The 21,695-nt window shown below is 46.2% G+C and overlaps 2 protein-coding genes across 5 annotated transcripts in view; both read right to left on the bottom strand.

The window, feature by feature from the left end:
• Positions 1–508, bottom strand: part of LOC122366637 (excitatory amino acid transporter 2-like) — a 50,650-nt gene extending 50,142 nt beyond the window's left edge. The window contains exon 1 of one of the 2 annotated variants that reach the window (XM_043339122.1): positions 179–508. The gene's annotated coding sequence lies outside the window, so the exon portion shown is untranslated. The remainder of the gene's footprint in view (positions 1–178) is intronic. The other variant, XM_043339124.1, reaches the window with a different exon arrangement.
• A 4,312-nt stretch (positions 509–4,820) lies between these two features.
• The window catches only part of LOC122366640 (leucine-rich repeat-containing protein 40-like), a 62,236-nt gene continuing 45,361 nt past the window's right edge, over positions 4,821–21,695 (bottom strand). For all 3 annotated transcript variants that reach the window (XM_043339131.1, XM_043339134.1, XM_043339133.1), the window contains 2 exons: positions 7,385–7,570; positions 4,821–6,903 (listed from right to left, as the gene is read on the bottom strand). In XM_043339131.1, the coding sequence (XP_043195066.1) occupies positions 6,783–6,903; positions 7,385–7,570 (307 nt within the window). In that variant the 3' untranslated portion in view covers positions 4,821–6,782. The remainder of the gene's footprint in view (positions 6,904–7,384; positions 7,571–21,695) is intronic.

Below are 21,695 nucleotides of genomic sequence, written 5' to 3'. Positions count from 1 at the left end.
TCCACCGTGTCCAGAGAGACGCGATAGGTTAGGCGGGAAGAGGTCTGGTGGAAACAGGCTCGGGATGCGAGTCACGCGAGATGCGGATATCTACCTAAAATGCAAGATAACCAATGGCACAACAGTCAACACACTCCCAGACATAAGAATACGCCAATGAAAGAGCAAAGTCACTCACCAGCAGCACCGAATGCTTCGAGCTTTTGCGTGACGGGAATTGTTGGCCTCTTCTTCTGTCCACGACCTTTCTTCTTTCCATTCACTCTTGGCCGGCCGCCGTGTGATACAGCGGGTCGGCAGGAGGAAGCAGCGGCACGACCGCGCGCTGACGACTGGCCTCAGGTCGGCACGGGCTGACCGGGACGGCGGGGCACGTCCTCGCCGCAGGCCTGACAGCGCGTCTGGCCGGCCGGCCGCCGCCGGCGCCGACGCCGGCCGGCGCACGCGCCGCCCCCCTGTATCCGGTGGGCGGGGCGCGGCGGGCAGAGCCGAGGAGACTCTCCGCCGCTGCAGGTCACGGCAAGGTCACGATGAGGTTACTATGCAGGACGTAGGGTCATGAGGTCAGAGTGACCGATCAAGCAGCGAGGGATGGCTGACACTGATGCTCGCCGTCGCTGAATGGTCAATGGATACAGCTGCGCTCACTGTGAATATTCGTGAAAGGTAGGGAGGAAATAAATGAAAGCAGATGACGGAATAAAATTACCACGCAAGACTTTGGAACGGATAATACGTCACAAAAAAACGTAAAAAAGACGACCAACGACTATTGACCTAAAACGCTTCGGTCTGAAAGTGCGCAGTTGAAAAGCGCGGCCGTCGTCCCAGTTGAGGACCACGTACGCCTTCTCTGCGGGATCTGGCGTCCTTCGGAGCCGGCCGGTCTTCACGTATGGCTTCCACGAGGATGCCCAAAGGAGTCACACACCGCCTGAATGAGACTCAAGTCAGAGTTGGATAGCGCAGGACTGTGTGATACTGTGAAGTATCACACAGTCCCGATCTACGATCTACACAGTCCAGTGATCTACGAGCACTCACACAATGCGTAATTTGTATTTAATATATGTCACGATGATTGCGAGGTGCGCCCACCGAGGGAATGGGCACTGGGTAGGAAGGCCGTACCTAAGAGTTGGGCAGGAAGCTAAAATGCATTCCTGCATATTTGGTAAAAATGGTGAATCAAAAGATAGTCAGTGATCAAGAAAGCTGGTGTTAAAAATGACAAAAACGACCAATATAAAACAACAAATAGTCAACAGCAACAACGGTTATGTAATACAGATTACAGAACCCGGAGGCAGTAGCGGCGGAACACCTTCAATTAAGGGGGGGGGGGGCACTGCCGACTTTTGGTCCCATTCTTTCCATGCAACGCCCATAGGGCTAATGTTAAAATGCCAAAATCAAAGGGGGGCACGGTGCCTCCCCGTTCCGCCGCCTATGCCCAGAGCATATCTGATATCCGTCATCAATCATCATAGCTCTCCTGCTCCGTGATTGATTTCTGAGAAAGATGACAACAAAAACTCACATCAAACATTCTCATTCTTTCATTCATCGAATGTATCGCTGGCACAGCCTCGTGCATAACATCTCTCCGTACCAATAAGCTGACTGGGCTGCTCGTTTGTCGTGCACTGCCGAGCGATCTTCATCTCCATATGATGGATGAAGAAGCTCTGGTATTGACCGTGTCCGCTGCGTCAGGACCGCCGCGGTTTTTTTTTTCTGCCGCCACCCCCGGGCCGTCAGCGTCCTCATGTGATCAGAGCTGGCGGCCGCCCGACTCTCCCGGAGAGCCGCCGCCGCACGGTAGGCGATCGGGCCGGTTTAGCCTCGCGAAACCTCAAAGACACTTTTTTCCGAAAATTGGAGAACAACGCATACTAGTCGACAGAAAATTCATCAAAGATTACGATTAGTGCATTTGCATGGCTCAGGATACATTTTTTCGTAGACAAAAGTATCGTTAAAGACAGCGTTCCGTAACACATCATAAAGGGGATAATCACAGCCGATTTTTACGCTCTTTGAATATTTTGCGGAACGATGAAATTGCTAGGTGTTGAGCATCCATGTTGCATGAAAAGTGAAATTTAGATGTTTAGACGATTCCGCCATAGAAAGCAAGTAGACAAAATCAATTCAAAATGTCTTATAATTAGGTTAACTTTTTATATTTTTTTCTACCACTAAACATTACGTTCACTGAATTAACCAAGCCCAGCAAAAAAAGTTTTACGAGGATGAACTGAAATTAATGCTGTATCGCATGCACTAAGGCACTATCTATTAGGGGAGCCAGTGAAAATTTGCAGCCACTTGCAGCCCTGGCATCCAGACACTTTTTTCTTCTAAGGGTTGGCCGTGGCTTGGTGCACTTGAGGCTGAGCACAAGTGGTAAATGCCCCAAAAGGTGTTCTCGCGATAGCTCAAAACACCCAGGCAATAGAGAGCTGCAACCTGGCATACCTGACCTTTGATGCACGCTGGATCTTGTGACACCAACCGCACTTTCAAGTCAGGTCAGGTCACTGACCTATGACGTCATACATGAACCTCTGCACGATCCTCAGATGTCGCAAACTTGCAACGCTCTCAGTGCCAGAGTAACTTTCACAGGGAGGTGAGACTTGCAGGACTTATTGTCCTTCAGAGGTCTTACAACTTGTATATCTCAGATTTTTCCTAAACGTCACATAAAGTCAGGTTGGTCACGTGACCTCACCTTATAAGTCAATCGGGAAATATGAAAACTGTTATTTTGGCTCCAGGAATGATATTCCACTGTCTCAAGTACCTGGAATCGTTACTTCATGCACTCCTTGCAAGATCTGATGCATTTTTGCATTGTTGACCTTGCATGACGTCATTTATGACGTCACTAGGGTCATACGAGTTTTTCGTCAATAACTCCCGATCAAATTGAGCTAGAGAGTCGACAAGGTCACCAATGGACTCCGGAAGACCTGCCGAATCGAATGATATGCGATATGACCTCCTTCGACCAGCTTCGTGATTTGAAGACCTCTGACCTGACCTTGACTCGAGGTCAAGGTCAGGTTGACCTTACGGTGGCCTCACCTGAACAAAAACTATACCATTCGACGCGCCTGAGCAAGGCGAACATGACGATGTCAAAATCGTGGTTCTGCGGCAATTTTTTTGCGAAGTTATGTACCAAAAACCAAACCCGCTGCTTGGGTCACGTTATGAAATGGGGCCTTGCCGGGCGAGATTTACGCTGTTTCATGATATGTATAAATTGGTAGGGCATAATCGTTTGAATAAAAAGTTGGTTTGGAAGCAATTTTCTACGGATGTACACACCATTTCAATATCCTACCCAGCTCATACCGTCATAAATTTCGACCTACCCTCCAAAGTATTCATGCGTTATTCGAGCAGCAATTAGGCAAATGGCAAGCTCGCCACAGAGCACAAATCCTATAAGAGATAGTCCTTATTTAAAACATATGCTCAGTGGATATTCAAGAAGGTTGCTCCTAAATTTTGTGGTTCTAGCTTCAAAACCATGGATGTTATGAATGCCGATAGGTTTCGCGAGGCTACACCGGCCGGATCGCCCACTGTGCGCCGGCGAGATAGAGCGGCGGCACCGGCGGGCGTCATCGGCCGGTCGATACGCCGCCGCGTGCGTCATCGGCCGCTCCCCGCTCTACCTGGGCTCGGCCGGTGCCACGTGACACGTCGTGGCGCCGACGGTCGAGCACTCTCGCGACGCCATTGTGTGCCAGCGCCGGCGCCCAGCAATCACCACTATTGGCCCATTGAGGCGACGTCGGCACTCAGAGGACGCCATGTCCACGGGCGGGGATGCTGACCGCCGGAGACCCCCACTCGGCATGAATGAGAGCTGCGACAGCCCGGGACGACGGCGACTTCCGGCACTTCCAACAGGGACGACAGCGACTACCGACATATCTCACCAGGTCAACAGCGACTGCTGATAGCTCCCAAACACGGGACGACAGCGACTACCGACACTTCCAACGGGGACGACAGCGACTACCGACACTTCCAACAGGGACGACAGCGACTACCGACACTTCCAACGGGGATGACAGCGACTACCGACACTTCCAACGGGGATGACAGCGACTACAGACACTTCCAACGGGGATGACAGCGACTGGCGACATCTCCCACCCGGGATGACAGCGACTGCCGACATCTCCCACCCAGGACAGCAGCGACTGCTGACAGCTCCCCACAGGAACGACAGCCATCGCCGACAGCTCCCATTTCCGGGACGACAGCACGTACAACGGTACAACTCACATCAGGACGACAGTCATTGATGCCGGACGCCGGTTGGTACTTAGTACCAAGGCTATATAAACCTTAGTACTCAGTACTCACACACTTACTGCTGCGGCCAGCGCGATATGGGTCCTAGTCGTACACATTAGATGCATGTATCTTTGGAACTGGACATTTTACGGAATACAAAGACCAGCCCTGCATTGAGAACTGATTCAAAAGCTTGTTATATAATGGGTTGGACTTCGAGAAATGACGACAATTACCCCGTCAAGCCAGAGACAAAGACGAATGGAACTACGTGATCGTTATGACGTGGTTCAATAACGTCACGTCACCATTTGTTTATGACGTCACAAGCCAACCTGACCCAATTATGTTTGGTCTTCCAATTACAGCGACGGTTGTGTGAAACGCTAGACTTTCAGATGGCGAACGGGTGTCATCAGCGACCTACTTTGCAACGCTGTTAGTGCGAGATGTTTGAAATATATTTAGTGAAATATATAACGACAAAAACAACCATGTAGTGGCTCAATGTATTCAGTCGATGCACATTAGGGAAGCGATGCAAGGCACTGCAGATTAAACGTGCACATTGAGTCGTCTCACGAAGCTTGCATCTGACGTCCCGTTATTCAATTACGAGCAGACACCAGCTCGCACACTCTCACAGGGCAGACATCAACCGACATGACAGAGGAATTACAAACTGAAGGTACAACTAAACTATTAACGATATGGCAAAGTGTCGCTCCATGGCTGTTTCATATATCACGCGGTGAGACCATCTGCCACGGAAAAAAACGATGTATACTCGATAGGAACAAAATTTCTTACAAATGCATTGGCCACAGATCAATAAATCCAAATTTATTTAACAGTAACTAGATAAAATAATCTAAGGTTAAAAATAGCTATATTTTTCGATTAAGTACAGTAAAACGCCAACATTATGCAACGTCAAATATATAAAAGATGGTCTTCAGAGAAATTATTTCAGATGTCAAAGGAATTGCGGAACATTATAGAACGCTGGCCAATATACTGTCTAGACTGTCTGTAGTACTGACGGTTCACAATGATGAAATAATAATTAAAGGGACCCTCCCACCTTAACATTAGTTTTGAGTTGAGATAGCCAAGTTTGCGGCCAGGCTCAGAAACCACCATTTATCCTGGTCGCAACCCCCGCAGCTTTATGGTGTTCAAGAAATTTCTTCCCTTTACTTGCAGGGTGGGACCAGCGTGGTCCCTATCTCTTAACCATTACGGGAATCTGATGACGTCATCAGGCTTTCCAACGTCCGTTAAATGTTTGACTAAAACGTTTTGTAGCACGCGGTGGTATATGCTGCTTTGCGCGCAACAAATGCCGCACTTTCAAATAAAGTCGCTAGGAACAGCGGAGATCCCAAAAAGTAAACAAAAGTAAAAGTCTAATATCTTGAAAACCGGTGAATATTTTTCGATGAAAGTTGGTAGATATTCGTTTTTGCTCTTTCTGAACCGAGCGACATCACTTTCATGCCAATTCATTAACTTTTTTGAAGGTGGGAGGGTCCCTTTAAGGACTATCCCAAAAGCATCTCCAAGCTGCCAAAGCTCACAATAGTACAAGTCTGTGCCCACAAAACACCCACAAATCCACACAAACCAGTAACTGTTCAGACTGGTAACCTGATTCAGCAGGTATGAATCACATGGCATCATCGCCACAAGCTGTCACAACTCGGGATTGCCGAACGGAAACGCCGTCTCCTGCCCCACACTGATTGGTGAAACCCGACCTCGCACGATGGTGTCCGGTCGCGGTCAGTTGATTGGAACTGGCCATCCCACACACGCACACAGGCCGCAGGCCGCACGAACGGACGTCTGAGCCGGCTGTCACCGGGTGTAGAAGGATCAGCAATCACCGGTAAGTGTCACGGCGGACACAGACACCACGCCACGCCACAAGCAGGCATGAGCCGCAGTGAGCACTGTGATCAGTGGAGTGTGATCAAAACCGTCTGCAGCACTACATCATAGCCGTGTCACCGCTACTAATGCTCAGCCGAGGAGATATCACAGTCAGCACTGCCGGCGCCATATGAGCTGCCAAACAGCACCACTCGACTGCTAGCGATGCTGTGGTCAGATGCGATGCTTATCTACCGTATCTTCCCCAGTGACCTCCCGAGTGGACAAAAACAACCAACAAAATCACTTCAATGGCCCTATCACCCCATTGCCCTAATCATCGCCCTATTGCATTCTCATAGCAGTGTCGCGAAATAAAACCGTAGTCATAAAGATGAGTAAAACAGTAAAACCCCACTAATGGACCATGGTTACTGACTATCATTATGCAAAGTGCACGCAGCATTAGGTCCTGAATAGCGAGTATTGAAGCCGATCAATGATAAACTGGCCCCGCGGAAGCTTTATGTAATATCTACTGTCTAGCACGTTCTCCAGAAGATTTCTCAGCCGGCGGCTGTGGCTTACTCGGTGCGTTCCGACATGGGCACACGGTCCTTCAGATACTGCAGGATGGAGGCGGTGCCCTGGGCCAGGATCGCCGGCCGAGGCTGCTTGAACAGGTTACCCTCCAGACCGAGAGACCTGGCGGCAGTGGCAGATGCTTGGTTACTGAACGATAAAGACAGCGCACACAACGCACGGGAAAACAGCAATTCATATTCGGGATGCTATGTCATGAGAGCATAACTATTCCACAGTCGACGAGCCCTTAAAACTCCAACAAACATCATTTTCGGAATATGTGACCACGTGAGCACAAAGGTATTCTTCATACTTCCTCTCCTACATTTATTCAATTTTAATTATATTCATTTTCTGATAAAGAAACACATTTACAAAACTATTAAATAAACGAACGATTTTGAACAAATAAAATACATAAAATAAAGTCGGAATTCGCTCTAAAAACTATTCATCAGGTTCCTGGCAGCCAGCCTCCAATTTCGTCATCTGTCGTAAGTTCTGCTCCCGGACTACCAACTATCTCGGCGGCGGGGTGAATGACGCCAGCTCAGGCGGCCGGGCCGGGGCGGGCCACCCTCCGCCCCGCGCTCTCGCCCACCTGAGCTGCTCCATGTATCCGAGTTTGGCCGGCACGTGAGCGATGCTGTTGTTGCGCAGATCGAGCGTGGCGAGCCGGGTGAGCTTGCGGAGCGGTTCCACCTGGATCTCGGTGATCTGGTTGTCGCTGGCCAGGATGATCTCCAGGGAAGGCACCGAGTAGAGCACCTCCGGGATGGCCGTGAGCCTGCGGAGATTGACACAGAGTCAGAGTGGGAGGGGCTGATCCAGACGCAGGGTGTCGGTTGGTCAGTAAGGTAATCTTGGGTGACCCACTCGGTCCGATGGTTCAGATACCCGGCGTCAAGTGACTCGGCTAAAAAGAACAGAGCCACAAAGAATAACGCAACAAGTTATAAATCGCTCGTGGAGCGCAACTCTGTTATAAATGTTGCTTTTGCATCTTTAATATGTTTCAAAAGTTCATTCTCATTCGTTTGCAATATTGTTTCTCCTATAACTCGTTCTACAATTTTGTGCGTGATAAGTGAAACATCGCTGCTCTGAACTTTCGTAGCAGCTCAATATGCGGTCCGGAAACGTAATAAATGAGGAAGGGTTTCGTCAAACGTTAATTACCGTATGCCGTGGATTGACAGCGGACATTTGAAGAAAAAAACATCCTCACGAACCCGTGACAATTGTTGACAGCACATACACGCACTTTACAGTTAAGGCCGCCCCACACTGGACCTCGCATGCGGGTTGCGAGTTTTTGGGTTTTGGGGTTTCTTCAAAATCAAATAATACAACCTAGGCTGAGTAACCCACACTACCATCAAACAAGCGAGTCTGCATGTTTTTAGCTTGCGAGCGACCTTGCATTGCATTTCAAAAGTTGATTTTGAGTCAACTTTCGATTTTCCTCGCTGCGAGGTCTGCGAGTTCTGCGAGGTTTGCGGGTTTTTCGTTGGAGCCGTATTTTGGTTCGTTGCGCTGGTATTGCGACTATATGTAAGTTTCTGAAGGTGTACCGGCTTCACTGCATTCATGAAGTTACCATAAGGAAACGGTCTAATCACTCTATGAATTAGCATTATGCCCGCAAACTCAAAACCCGCAAGCCCGCAACCCGCATGCGAGTTCCAGTGTGGGGCGGCCTTTAGTGGGTTGCATCCCGCAGTGCTACAAGAACAGACACCACGTTTCGACATACCAGTTACTGTGTTGTGTTAGTGGGGTCGCCACCCTACAGTCAGGAATGATTGACGGCCAGACCCATTTCCTGAAGAAATGCAGTCCGCAAGTAAGACGAACCTGAGCTGCACCATACCAGTTTAGGCCAGAACCGCAAGCGCTACAGAACATTTCCAGATGGCAGAACAGAAGCAAAACGCAGAGACATTTTTAAACACTGTGGCAGAACCAACGTCTTAAACACAAAATAATCAGTTACTGATCTCACGAGCGAGGACTTTGTACACCAGCGCACACCTGACGGAATTATTCATATTAAAAGGGCTAGGCACGATCCAACAGCGACCAAGACCATTGTTAACTGCAGAACATATAATTCACTCCTTTAATGAATGAGCTCGGAACGCTTGCCAGGGGCTACCTATCTGCAAACAAATGCTGCAGGACAATGCACCACACGTCAAACTGCTGCGCACATGGAGCTGCGGCGGAGCGGAGCGCAAACAAGGGTACAAAGCGCTTTATCGTCATCTGACATTGACAAAACGCTACAAGTGCCATTTCAATGTGCCGTAATGTAGCGTAGCGTAGCTGTTATACTCGTACGTAACGCACGTGTAATGCGTATTGATTAACCCGCGCCCTGCTGGGGGTCCTGGATTTCCACGCCCTGCTGGGGGGGGGGGGTGTTTGAACACCCCTCCCCCTTGTAACTCGGCTCCTGGGCCACGTAGCGATACGCGAAAGGCGGCGTTCGAAAGAGCGTAAAAAATAATGACGAAATCACTTCAGTCAATTTTTTGGTCAGGTCAAAGGTCAGGTCACCAGAGGTCATTGAAGGCAAAATTTCGCCGATTTCCAGGTCAAATGTCGAAAATTTCCAAGAAGCCAACGCATAACTCGGGAACCAATAGAGCTACAGCGCCGCGGAAAAGCGCATTCGATAGCCCTATTAACGCCCTTTCTGAATAATCCTCTCAGATTTGACCTAACGTCAACGGTTTTGCCTGCAGGGGGCAAAAACTGCAAAAATAGCCGATTTTTTTGAAAACAGTTTTTCTGCAATAACTTTTGACCCAAGCCTTGTACGAGCTTACTTTTACCGGCATCGTGTTCCTCTCGTCAAGACGCATCGAATGAACTATAACTTGACCTTGAAAGGTCAACTTGAAAATTTGACCTCAGGTCAAGGTCATGACCTGACCGGAAAGGGTCATGTTGCATATCAGTCGATCCGTATCGTCGAGCTGAACACATCTAAGGCGTTTTCATCGCTCTAGCATGCCTCTATCAAAAGTTATTTGCGAAAAACTGTTAGATACCATTCGTGACCTAAGATGACCTCAGGGCATAAACAAGGGTCACGGACACCATTTTTAAGTTCAGTGTGTCTAAACCACTTGTAATTCGGTGTTTGGGAGTGTTTATAATGTCTTTCTTCCAAAAGAGGCGCATTTCAATTTTCTCCCATTGACTTATAATGGGGAGGTCGCAAAATTGACCTGACCTTAGGTCATCGATATCAAAATTCTGAGATATACATTTTGTACATGCTATTGCTCTTAGCAATCGCTGAAAGTTTCAAAGCGATCGGTCACTCGGTGTAGCTATGACAGACATTGAAAGTTTTTATGAGGTGAGGTCACTTCAAGTGACCTGGTGACCTGACCTTGAATGACCTTGGTCTGAAATTTTCACAACATGTGTAGAATTGATGTATGATAAGGTGTACCAAAAACGGCGGCGCGGCGCCGTTTTTGAGATATTTGCGAAAAACGACAAGGGGGGGGGGGGTGTTCAAACACCCCCCCCCCCAGCAGGGCGCGGGTTAAAGGCGCAGGAAAGTTTCCCTAATTCAAGTCGGGGAGAGTGGGGCAAAGCGGCCACCCTAACGCTTCTCACGATGCCAACGCTTGATTTTTAAACTTGGAAAGATTCTTTCTATGCCAATGTGATCCCTATTAAGTTGCCATTTATTTCAACTGCGTTTTATTTCCAAAGGCGTCCACATATGGAAGATATTGACAAAACTTTAAACATATGCATATTGGCCACTTTGCCCCATACCCTGGGGCAAAGCGGCCACCGGCGTCTTATCAAGTCCCGATATGAGAAACAAAATAGCTGCCTCATGTACGACTAGGGTATTTGATGATGACAAGGTTTAAGCGAGGATGGATGTTCACTTTATCATCTTCCACCTGTAGGTAAACAAAGAAAGGATTTTCATAAAAAAAACATTTAATTGCATTATTTGGTAACTCATGCAACTGAAAAGTGGCCAAGATGAATGCATGACGACACATTTGAATATCAATAATGTTTTTTATCCAGATGGAAACAACTTATGGCCAACTGGGGGGTGGCCACTTTGCCCCGGCCACTTTGCCCCGCGCATACCGTCCGAGACAAAAATATTCCAGCTTAGCTATCAGTGGGGTAAAAAACATTAAAATTGGTAGAATACATGTACGATAACCATGCAATGCATGGACAAGAACGCTTATAAAAATTCCAAACGGTTATGGAATAGCACAACATTTAAAAACTGTAAACATTGTTGGTAACCTGGCAATAAATACTTTTCCGTGTTTCACAGAACAATGGTGATGGGCCTGAAACTCCGGTCTGGCTCATTCGAACGACCGTGAAGAGAAGCATAATTGGAAACCATAAATTGGAACTGACGCCAGCTATGAAGGGCTAAAACGATGGGTGGCCGCTTTGCCCCGGGTGGCCGCTTTGCCCACTCTCCCCTACCTAAGGCCCGGCCACCAGCACCACAAATATTTCAGGAACCACCGCAGACCTCACTTGACTTCGAAAAAGCAGCCGGGCTAGCTTTCCGTTCTTTATTAGCTCGTCTTTGCTGAGTTTCACCGATAAATGTGTCATGCGACCGGAGCCTGCGAGTGAGGCGGCACAAACATCAAAAGGTCACGGGTGCTGCAGGAACGCCGAGCAGAGAAACAGATCGTGACTGCTCTACAAAAACAGGTCGTGGCTCGTATTATAGACGACCTTGCCGTGGCTGAACCAGCGCTAAAAGGTACAGCCACTTGAACCCAGCCCCTTGAGTGGTGCGGTCACGAAGCCGTTTTCAATCACACGACAAAAAATGCTGCGACACCTTTTCGCCAACACGTTTCGAAAATGTCACGCCAATTTAACGGCGCATTTGTAGCTTCCAAGAGTATGGACTTTTCACCAGTGGCGGCGAAACACCTTCAATTAAGGGGGGGGGGGCACTGCCGACTTTTGGTCCCATTCTTTCCATGCAACGCCCGTTGGGCTAATGTTAAAAAGCCAAAATCAAAGGGGGGGGGGGGCACGGTGCCCCGGTGCCACCCCCGTTCCGCCGCCTATGCTTTTCATCCTCTATCGATGACGGTAAAACTGCCATGAATCAGAACCTAAACATTACGCTATGAGCTGGGACCGTCCTCCCTTCTCTCGGCCCGTTCCGACTCAGCGGCAGGGACGGGCCGTGTCCGGTGCACCTGACACCGGCCGGTGCCACCGGAGACGGTCTGCCGACTCGGGACCCACCCCGGACGTCGGGACAGCCCGGTCTAAGAGAGGGACAACTCGAGACGGGGCCACAGAGGTGACCCGGGGCGCCGACCGTGTCCGCCGGCCTCCGGCTCCCTCACTGCCGCTGCTGAGAGGTCGGTGACATGACAGAACAGTACTTAGATCTTACGGTAGTCATTTTATGCCGCAATCGCAGGCGAGTGTATTCTGAAGGCAGCAATAGGTCATAGGGACGTCAAGGAAATAGTAGGCAAGGGCTGTGGCATGAATAAAAGCCAAGATAACTAGTGATGCAAAGGTGCCGGTTTGAGTCAAGGGCGGCGCCACCGTGGGGGCAGTGGGGACAGACTGCCCCCACTGGCAGGAAGCCGTGGGGGCAAGACTATGTTTTTGCCCCCACAAAATTTGGCTGATATATGGGAACAGAAGACCGGTGCAACATTCATTATAGGCGGTTATAATAGTACGCCTGTTTTTGACGGTCCTCGCATCAAGTGCGTCAGCAGAACGTTCGTTCTCGGACCGTCTGTCGCATATCTCCTACTCCCACTCATTCTCCTACTCATTTTCATTCACCAAAAGGCTGCCCTCGAGCTTGATCTCGAGGAGGTTGAGAAGCAGTTTATCAAAAGTCGGCCAGAGAAGAGATCACCCTCTTTTGGGAACCCTTAGACTGAGACTGAGCTCAGAGAGGTATGACAAAATGTGATAGGTATGTATATCCCGGGTTATCTGGAATTGTATGTGGGTCGCCCTAATGGAGCTTATTCTCGTACCTATATCAATCGTATGTGAGAGAATCGCACATACATATATACGTACTACGGGGAAAAGGAGAAATAGGTACTGACTATAGTTTTGAAGAACACACCATTTTACATCTCAGCGAACAACATAACGTTTTCACAGGTTTGTGTCTCGCAATCTAGCTTTATAGTTTTATTTCGGCCGGGCCCGGGGGTAATCCTAACCACCGCAGCCCGGGGGTAGCCCTCCCCCTCCCCCTGTTTAACTCCGTTAATAAGGCAGCTACGGTAACAAAAATGGTACCAAACAAAAAGTATCTATGAGAAGATTCTAAAGCACCTGAACTTTTTGACCTCAGGTCAGTTTTCAAGGTCAGAATTCAAGGTCAAAGGCAAAAACCGGCATTTTTGTAGTGGTCTCAAAGTACGTGTTCCAGTCTCCAGAGGACGGCATGGTGCATAAAATCGGCTAAAAGGGATGTTGAACAAAAGAAGAGATTCCGTGGATTCAAGGCAAAAACCGGCATTTTGGTAGTGGTCTCAAAGTACGTATTCCAGAGGACGGCATGGTGCATAAAATCGGCTAAAAGGGATGTTGAACAAAAGAAGAGAATCCGTGGATTCCGATGATGTGCATAACATTCAAATTCAAGGTGACGATCATGCTCAAAATTGACCACAAACTTTGCACTTTTTCTTGTATCTTGTATACTAAATTCCGAGATGTTTTGATATGTTGTCAAGCTTAGCGGACCCCTATTTGTGCTTCAGCTTACGATACAAGGCTGCTACAAGGTCAAAGTCACAAGAGAGTATCCTTGCTAGAGGCTATTTCACTATTCAAGTCAGGCATAATAATTAAGACATGTTTTGCCATACTGAGGCTCTAAATGAATGCTTACAGCAAAATGGATGCCAGAGGCCCAGAATCGTGATCAGCGGCTACGAAATCATCACAAATGACCTTCCATGTGTAAAAATCAACCAAATGTCATTCGAGGTTACATGAGGTCAACATAAAACTTGACCTTTTCCAAACAATATATATGTCATTCGACGCGTCTCGACAAGACTAATGCGAATGTACCACTGCCGTAGCTCCAGGACCATTTTTGTTGAAGTTATTTGCGAAAAAGAAACTAAAGCCCCAGCTCGGGGTCGTTGCCCTGACCTCTGACCTCAGGTCACCAAAGTTATTTAAGTATTTTTTTCTAGGTCAAATGCTACGCAACCGTGCTCGTAATTTGTCTTTATCTCTAAAACTCAATTTTTGGCAGCTGGTTGAAGTTCACGTCTGTGACGCCGAAGTTTGCCGTGCAGGAGTCTAGAAAAATCGGCCCTGAGACGTTATCAAGGAGGCTAGCTCCATTTTTTTTTTGCTTCAAAAGATGTCAAATTAATGGGGGATAAGGTACAGCAAGTTTCGTCTTTCTATCCCTAAGCGTTCGTGAGGTATCGCAAATATTCACCAGGGGAGGCGAAAAACGCCCCCCCTCCCCTTCCGGGCCCGCGAGGGTTAATGGTTAAACTCAATACGCCTATGCATGAAACCTGAAACCAAAATAATTTTGAATGACAACGTCTAGGGACAAGGTGCTCATGGATTTTGCAGATCGGCGTTATCAGACTACAGTCGGGTCAGTCTCAAGCTTGCCCCCACTGGCGAAAATTCGTGGCGCCGCCACTGGTTTGAGTGTTAATCAAATTTAGTGGCCTAGAGTTGCACAAAATCAAAGGGAACAATAGCATCATCAAAATTGATAACTAGTTAGTGGCTAATCACTACATCGTTTGATATCGTTTTAGGCAACGTAGTTTCACTGATTAGGAAATCCGTGCTGAGCAGTTAGCAGAGTCGTCCATCCATGCTGATCGGGATGCCGAAGCTAATCAGACACATTGGTGTGTTTATTAACGAAATGGCCACGTTGACAGGTCACCAGTGTCAGAAAAGTGGCCCGTTTCTAAGTTTTCTTGAACTCGGAAGATTTGTTCTGCGAAAAGTCTTGACTAAAGAAAAGCAATTTTTGTTCTGTGAGCAAACGTTCCCTAAACAGATGATTTCTGTGCAACAAAGTACCTCTACCCATCTATGTCAGCATTATCAGGCTTGATGGAGCATTTCACAATGGGTCACTTAATAAAAACCCAACTGCCTACCCATTTTGACTGATTTTTCTTCTTCAGCAGATTAAGTCATCTCTCTCCAGTCTCCATGGCTACTGAATGAAGACCTGGACTCCTGAATAGAATGCAGTACAAACTACTGACCTACTCCCAAGAACCAGCACCGCCTGCTACTCTTGGTTCACCAGCTGACAGCTGTTGGCAAAACTTTCACTGGTATTAGATTGATAGATATAACTGGTATTTGATCGGCAGCCTGAAGCCCATAAACTGTGATGTGTTATGAACAGGTGATCTGTGAATTGTGATCACACAGTGTGTGCATTGACAATTAATCCTGTATTTTATAATACAAATGTTGAAAATTTTGTCACTCTTTTAACATCTGGTTCAACACGTATGATATGAATGAAGGACTACACAGCATGCAGGAGCTGGAAATGGGCAATGCCCCAATGGATATGCAAACTTAACGTAATCAGGTCAGATAAACCTGAAAGGCTTGATTAATTTACACGTACAGCCCTCTGCGGACTGCGTGGTAGGTATTCTTTTTTTCGACAAAACCGATAATAGCTCAAAGGGTAAGTTATCGGTCGGTCGGATCTCATTGCATAAAGATGCGCCATGCTCCACTCCTTCGATTGGTTCTATCGCTGAACAAAGTATATGACTATAATAGTAACAAAATGCAAAAGTTTGTTTTGGGGGGCAGATATAACTTTTGTGTGTTGTTGCCAAATTAGCTGGAAAATGTATACCAAAATAAGCCCAATCTAAGGTGCGGAGTCTCGCGCGTCTTGCTGTTACGATTTCCGAGTGACCGTTAGCATAGTATTCGCGTTATTCTCCGTTTTGTCGAAAAAGAATACCTACCACGCAGTTTGCAGAGGGCTGTACACTGGTCTGAGAAACAACACTACCAAGCTAGTGAGTAGTAAATGGGCAATGCCCCAAATGGATATGGAAACTTTACGTAGTCAGGTGAGATAAACCTGAAAAGCTCAGCTTGATTAATTTACATGTACACTGTTCTGAGAAATGACACATATACCAAGCTAGTGAGTAGTACCTAAATGCTATCAGAAAATTATGGGTACTGGATAAGCATATTACCCATAATACATATATCTGCACAACCTATCCTACCTAATATATACCTAATAATCACATTCTCACACAAATCAAACGAAGGTACCAAACAAATCACAAAAATAACACGCGAGTCATGGGAGACGAGTCATAAGCCTTGGCCTTTTGACGTCTAAAACACTGCCATCGCCGCACCAACAAGCTCGCTCCCCGCCCGGCTCCCTTCATAACGAAACCGGGCGCAAACTTTTTCTGAGTTCTCGCAGAACATATTTGGTGTTTCCGTGGTGGCAGACTATCCCCCGGTAAAAGTTCCCAATTGCAGTAAAGTATGAAAAAATGATATCAGTAGATGGGGCATTCCAGGACGATTCAACAGCTCATGGGTGCAAATTAACACCCGACCCCCTCAGATTTTCTTCAAAATTGCTGTATAGGGTTATTCTGTGCCCAGAAGCCGAATCTGAGATTTTTAGACCTGTAGGAGCAACGGTTTTTGAGTTATAACATTGGGAAATTTTGGAAAGTCAAAAAACATCTTTGTATTTTAGTAGCTATATCTAATCGAAAACTTTTTTTAAACTATAAAAATTATACATATTTGAACTCGCCACATCACCAGCTTTCAGATGGTATGCAAAATTTTTCAAAACTTTGAATTTTGAATTTTCAAAAAATTGTTCAAAAATTTCTTTCAAATTTTTCAAAGTGTGGCCAGTTAAATAAAATTTATTTTTTTAGCTTTTATTAATGCTTAGGGTATTGGGAAACTATATTGTGAAAATTGGAGATAGGTATTTTTTATAAATACTTTATTTTATTTTTTTACTTTCTCCATGTAAATATACCATTTTGCTTTGATATGGTGCCGACGGTGCTATCTCGGGAACGGATGATCGTAGCGCGCCGGACGAGGTGGCAATGGAAAGATCTCAACGAGATGGATCTAGACATTGTCCGAATGTTGTTCTTTAAGGTCACGGGTCAAGTCAAGGTCAGGTCACGAAAGGTCATGATGAATAAAAAGGGATTATGTGCATGCGACACATGTTTTATGGGTTATTTTCCAATTCAAAGTCAATGGTGATGGGCATTTGACGATTCGGGGCAAAATCAGGGCAGTTCAGGTCAGGTCACGGTCAGGTCAACCCATCCCTTGTTCAACGAAGGAAATACAACACACATTTTGGTGACCAGCTCGTTGAAATGTATTGGGCACACATATCACCAACAATACAGTGCACAGACAGCCACCATACAGACACACGGCAGGGGTGCTAGCAAGTCTACGCGCGCTCACTTTCGTCTTTTCGGTGCCCTACTGCGGTGCACTTTTACCAGCCGGCCTGGTCCCCCTGACAACTTTGAGACTCGCAGTGTCTCGTGGTCGACCGGAATAAAGCAGTGCAGACTCTGCGTGCCTTTCACTGCCACCGCTTTGCTGAAACGCTCCTTGAGGTGTTCTGCAGCTTTTTCGGCTTCGACCCTCGACACGAATACAAAGTTCACTGTAGTCTCGAATTTGTTACTTAAAAACTCAAACATTTCGGTCGCGTTTGTGATTTGCTCCCTTGTGGGCCTGCGTAGACTCTCGAGAGCGGTCGCTCTCTTCACGGTGCCTCCCACGCCGTCACATGCGCCTTTCCCGTGCGAGGTGGCAAAAATTGCCAGTCGCAGTCTAGCCCAAAGTCACTTTTGTGAGCGCAGATATTTGAAAAGTTGAAGCGGTTTTTGTACTGTGCTGCTGAGCCGACTGAAAAGTATCTGATTTTAGTCAAAGACGGAATTTTTTTCCTTCAGTCGTGGAATCAGAGCCTTTTGGAAAGCATGGACAGCGGTCGTGTTGTGCTTTAGATTATCTGAGATAATGCAGAAGCTCTGGTGCTGTCCCTCTCCATTCTCCCTCCAGTACACCACGAACGGGTGAACGGTGCACTGTGGCGCGTCCCAGTGATGACTCTGCACCTCATCCTGTATGACGAACGTATAGTTCTCACTGAAGTCCCCAACGACAACGGCCTCTCCCTCCACAACACTTTCTTTACACTCCTTAAATGCCCTACTCTGTCGGATTGCTACATAGTGATGGTTTGTGAGCTTCACCACTGACACAGATAGATCGTGAATGAAATCATCCCAGTCCTTTCGCACATCAATAAGCTCACATCGGTCGGTGCTAACCCACTGTTTATACATATGGTCTATGGTCACACACTCCTCGTCGTGGAGGACGAGGCTCAAGAACGTGTCAACACCAGCCTCGCCAGGGCAATCCTGACACATTCCCGTCATGCATTCTTCATTCTCAGTGTCACATACTGCGTGGTCGATGAGGTCATGGTAATCAGGCCTAATCTGACCTGATTTGGTCCCGACTGGTCAAATGCCCATCACCATTGACTTGGAATCGGAAAATAACCCATAAAACATGTGTCGCATGTCCCTAATCCCTGTTTATTCATCATGACCTTTAGTGACCTGATTTTGACCTTGACCTCACCTTGTGATTGCATATTTACTGGTTCACCGCCTTTATAAATATGTTGGACGCATGCTGTGCGATTTTCACATCGCTTCATCATTATGAAAGTGCCTCAGGAGCAGCCGGGGAATGAGAACCTGGAATTTTGGTCTTTGACCTGACCTTGACCTGACCCGTGACCTTTAACCCTATTCCTGGCGGGCTCCGCCGGGACAAGAAACTGGCGGGGGGGGCCGATTCGCCCCCCCCCTGAGATCTCGAGAACGAAGCAAGATAGCGACAAGCGGTAAACGGCATCGGATACGCATGGACAAGGTCTACAATTTTTACAGAGGTCATTTTCAGGTCAGGTCAAAGATGACGTCACAGGGGTCGAAAAAGTCAAAATGGCGGCGCTAGATATGGAGAGAGTTTTTCTCGAATAGCTTTCGAATTAGTCAAGATAGGAACAAACTAAGGGCATCATCGTGATCCTCTCGTCAATCCACATCGAATGATATATATGTTGACCTCGAAAGGTCAAGGTCAAAGGTTGACCTCAGGTCACGTGACCTCGAGGTCATCATGTATATCATTCGATGCGTCTTGACGAGCTGAACACAATGAGACCATCCACGCGTCTGTATCTTGTTCCTGTACGGAGTTATTGGCCAAAAACCTTTGGTGACCTTTGATGACGTCACATGACCTCACAGCTGCCCAACAGCAAAACAGACCTCAAGGTAGTGAAGGTTGATCGTATATGAAGTCATGTATGGTATATGGGGCCATTCCGACCCGTTTTATTGGTAAAAACAGGGAGTTGATTTTTCCCCCATTGACTTATAATGGGGAGGTCGCGAAACTGACCTGACCTTAGGTCACCGATATCAAAATTCCGAGATATACAAATTGCACATACTGGTACCCTAACTAAAGCCTGAAGAGAAGAAATTGATCGGTCAAAAACTCTAGCTCTGGCGTGATTGCAAACTTTTCTGAGGTAGGGTCACCAAACCGCCTCTGGTGACCTGACCCGAGGTCAAATCAACTCAAAATTTTCAGACATGTTGCGTAGAAGCCTTTTAGGAAAAGTCAGAAAATTTGAGCTTCCTAGCTCAACGCGTTTGGGAGAAATAACCAAAAAACCTCAGGGGGGGGGGGGCTCCTGAGGCCCCCCCGCCAGGAATAGGGTTAAGAACAACATTCGGACAATGTCTAGATCCATCTCGTTGAGATCTTTCCATTGCCGCCTCGCCCGGCGCGCTACGATCATCCGTTCCCGAGATAGCACCGTCGGCACCATATCAAAGCAAAATGGTATACTTACATGGAGAAACTAAAAAAATAAAATAAAATATTTATAAAAAATACCTATCTCCAATTTTCACAATATAGTTTCCCAATACCCTAAGGATTAATAAAAGCTAAAAAATAGATTTTATTTAACTGTCCACACTTTGAAAAATTTGAAATATTTTTTTGAATAATTTTCGGAAAATTAAAAATTGAAAATTTTGAAAACTTTTGCATACCATCAGAAAGCTTGTGATGTGGTGAGTTCAAATATGTATAATTTTTATAGTTTAATAAAAGTTTTCGTAGAGATATACCTACTAAAATACAATGATGTTTTTTAACTTTCCAAAATTTCCCAATGCTATAACTCAAAAACTGTTGCTTCTACGGGTCTGACAATTTCAGATTCGGCTTCTCGGCACAGAATAACCCTGTACAGCAATTTAGAAGCAAATCTGAGGGGGTCGGGTGTTATGCACCTGTTGAATCGTCCTGGAATGCCCCAGATGTAAAAAAGATTTTTCTTTTCAAAAATGTCAAAATTTAGCAATTTTATAACGTGCGATGCCCATATTTTACGATAGTCTGCGGGGTCGTTCCGTGCCTGCTAAGGTCAGCTTCACTTGGATCGTTTAAGACACCTAGACATCATTCATTGCAAAACAAGGTATGGCTAGAATGGAAATTGATTGGAAAAAGTTATAGAATAGTTTTTGTTTCGTAAAAATGAGCAAAAAATGCGTATGGGGATAATAAGTGACAGCGTCTTTTGAGGTATCACCTTTTTGGTGCCGGCATAAGAGAACTTGGACGAATTTATGGCAAAATTTTTGTGAATGATATTAAAATGAACAAAATAAACAGTTATTGTCTTTTAGATGCCCTTTTCCCATCTGAATTACACAAAAAAAATGACTTTCTTATTTTTCTCGAACTCATGGCAGTAAGATATCTTAACTTGTAATAAATCGACCGAAGGCATTATTTTGTGCTGCATATTATTCATTAAATTTTGTATTAAAATAAATTGAACATCAAAATCGTTTTTGTCATTCGGCAATGAACTTAACTAGCAACAAATACTTTTTAAAAAATAAATACATTCTCAGACTAGGCAGCGCTGTCTGGCGCGTCTCCCGCGCTTTTACGCGACTGCGCCGGGTTAGTCTAGAAATTTGCGTGAGTTATTGTAAAGAAGCATAATTTCGTGGGGTAATTTAATAGTTAGATGTTTATGTGCAATATTCTCGTTTTTTCATACTCAACAATATGATTTTTGTTTAAAGGCTGAGATACTGAGACTCATTCGACTTCGACCATCTTCGTTCAAGGAATCTGAGGTGGGATTGTTCATTTCTATTTTTGTAACAAGCTCAGGTAATGGTAATACTTAACATAAACCATGTGTTTCAGTTTGTCTTAACTTCTCCCCTTCTTGATTATACCTTCACTTCTACCTAGGCTAAGAAAGTGATATCCAAGGGTAGCTGCTTTCACATTAGTAGCCTTCTGGTGGGTTCAGATTGTTGTCTTGCATTTAGTTGTGATATGTTCTTGGATTTCCCTTGTTAAAATTAGGCAAATGTGAATATTGATATTTATATAGGTATGCATCATTATACCTACTTGAGCAATGGCAATGTAGGCTAGGTACCTGCCTATTTAGTAGATACAAGATTGCATGGGGATTCATTAAGCAGTCGTCTCACGAGATGCCAGATCTGAAACATAATCTAACCTGACCTAACCTTACCTACTAGCCTACAACCTACAAGCCTAACACCTACAACCTACAACCTACATTGCTATCATAGACAGATCTGGCATCTCGTGAGGTGCCTGCTTAATGATTACCATTGCATGTTGGTCATGTGCAGGTGTTTCACTTTGATATGTGCTGCATTTCAACAATCTCT

This window comes from Amphibalanus amphitrite, unplaced genomic scaffold (assembly GCF_019059575.1).
Source record: "Amphibalanus amphitrite isolate SeventyFive unplaced genomic scaffold, NRLGWU_Aamphi_draft 000821F_arrow, whole genome shotgun sequence".
NCBI lineage: Eukaryota > Metazoa > Arthropoda > Thecostraca > Balanomorpha > Balanidae > Amphibalanus > Amphibalanus amphitrite.
This window is presented reverse-complemented; position numbering and strand designations above follow the sequence as displayed.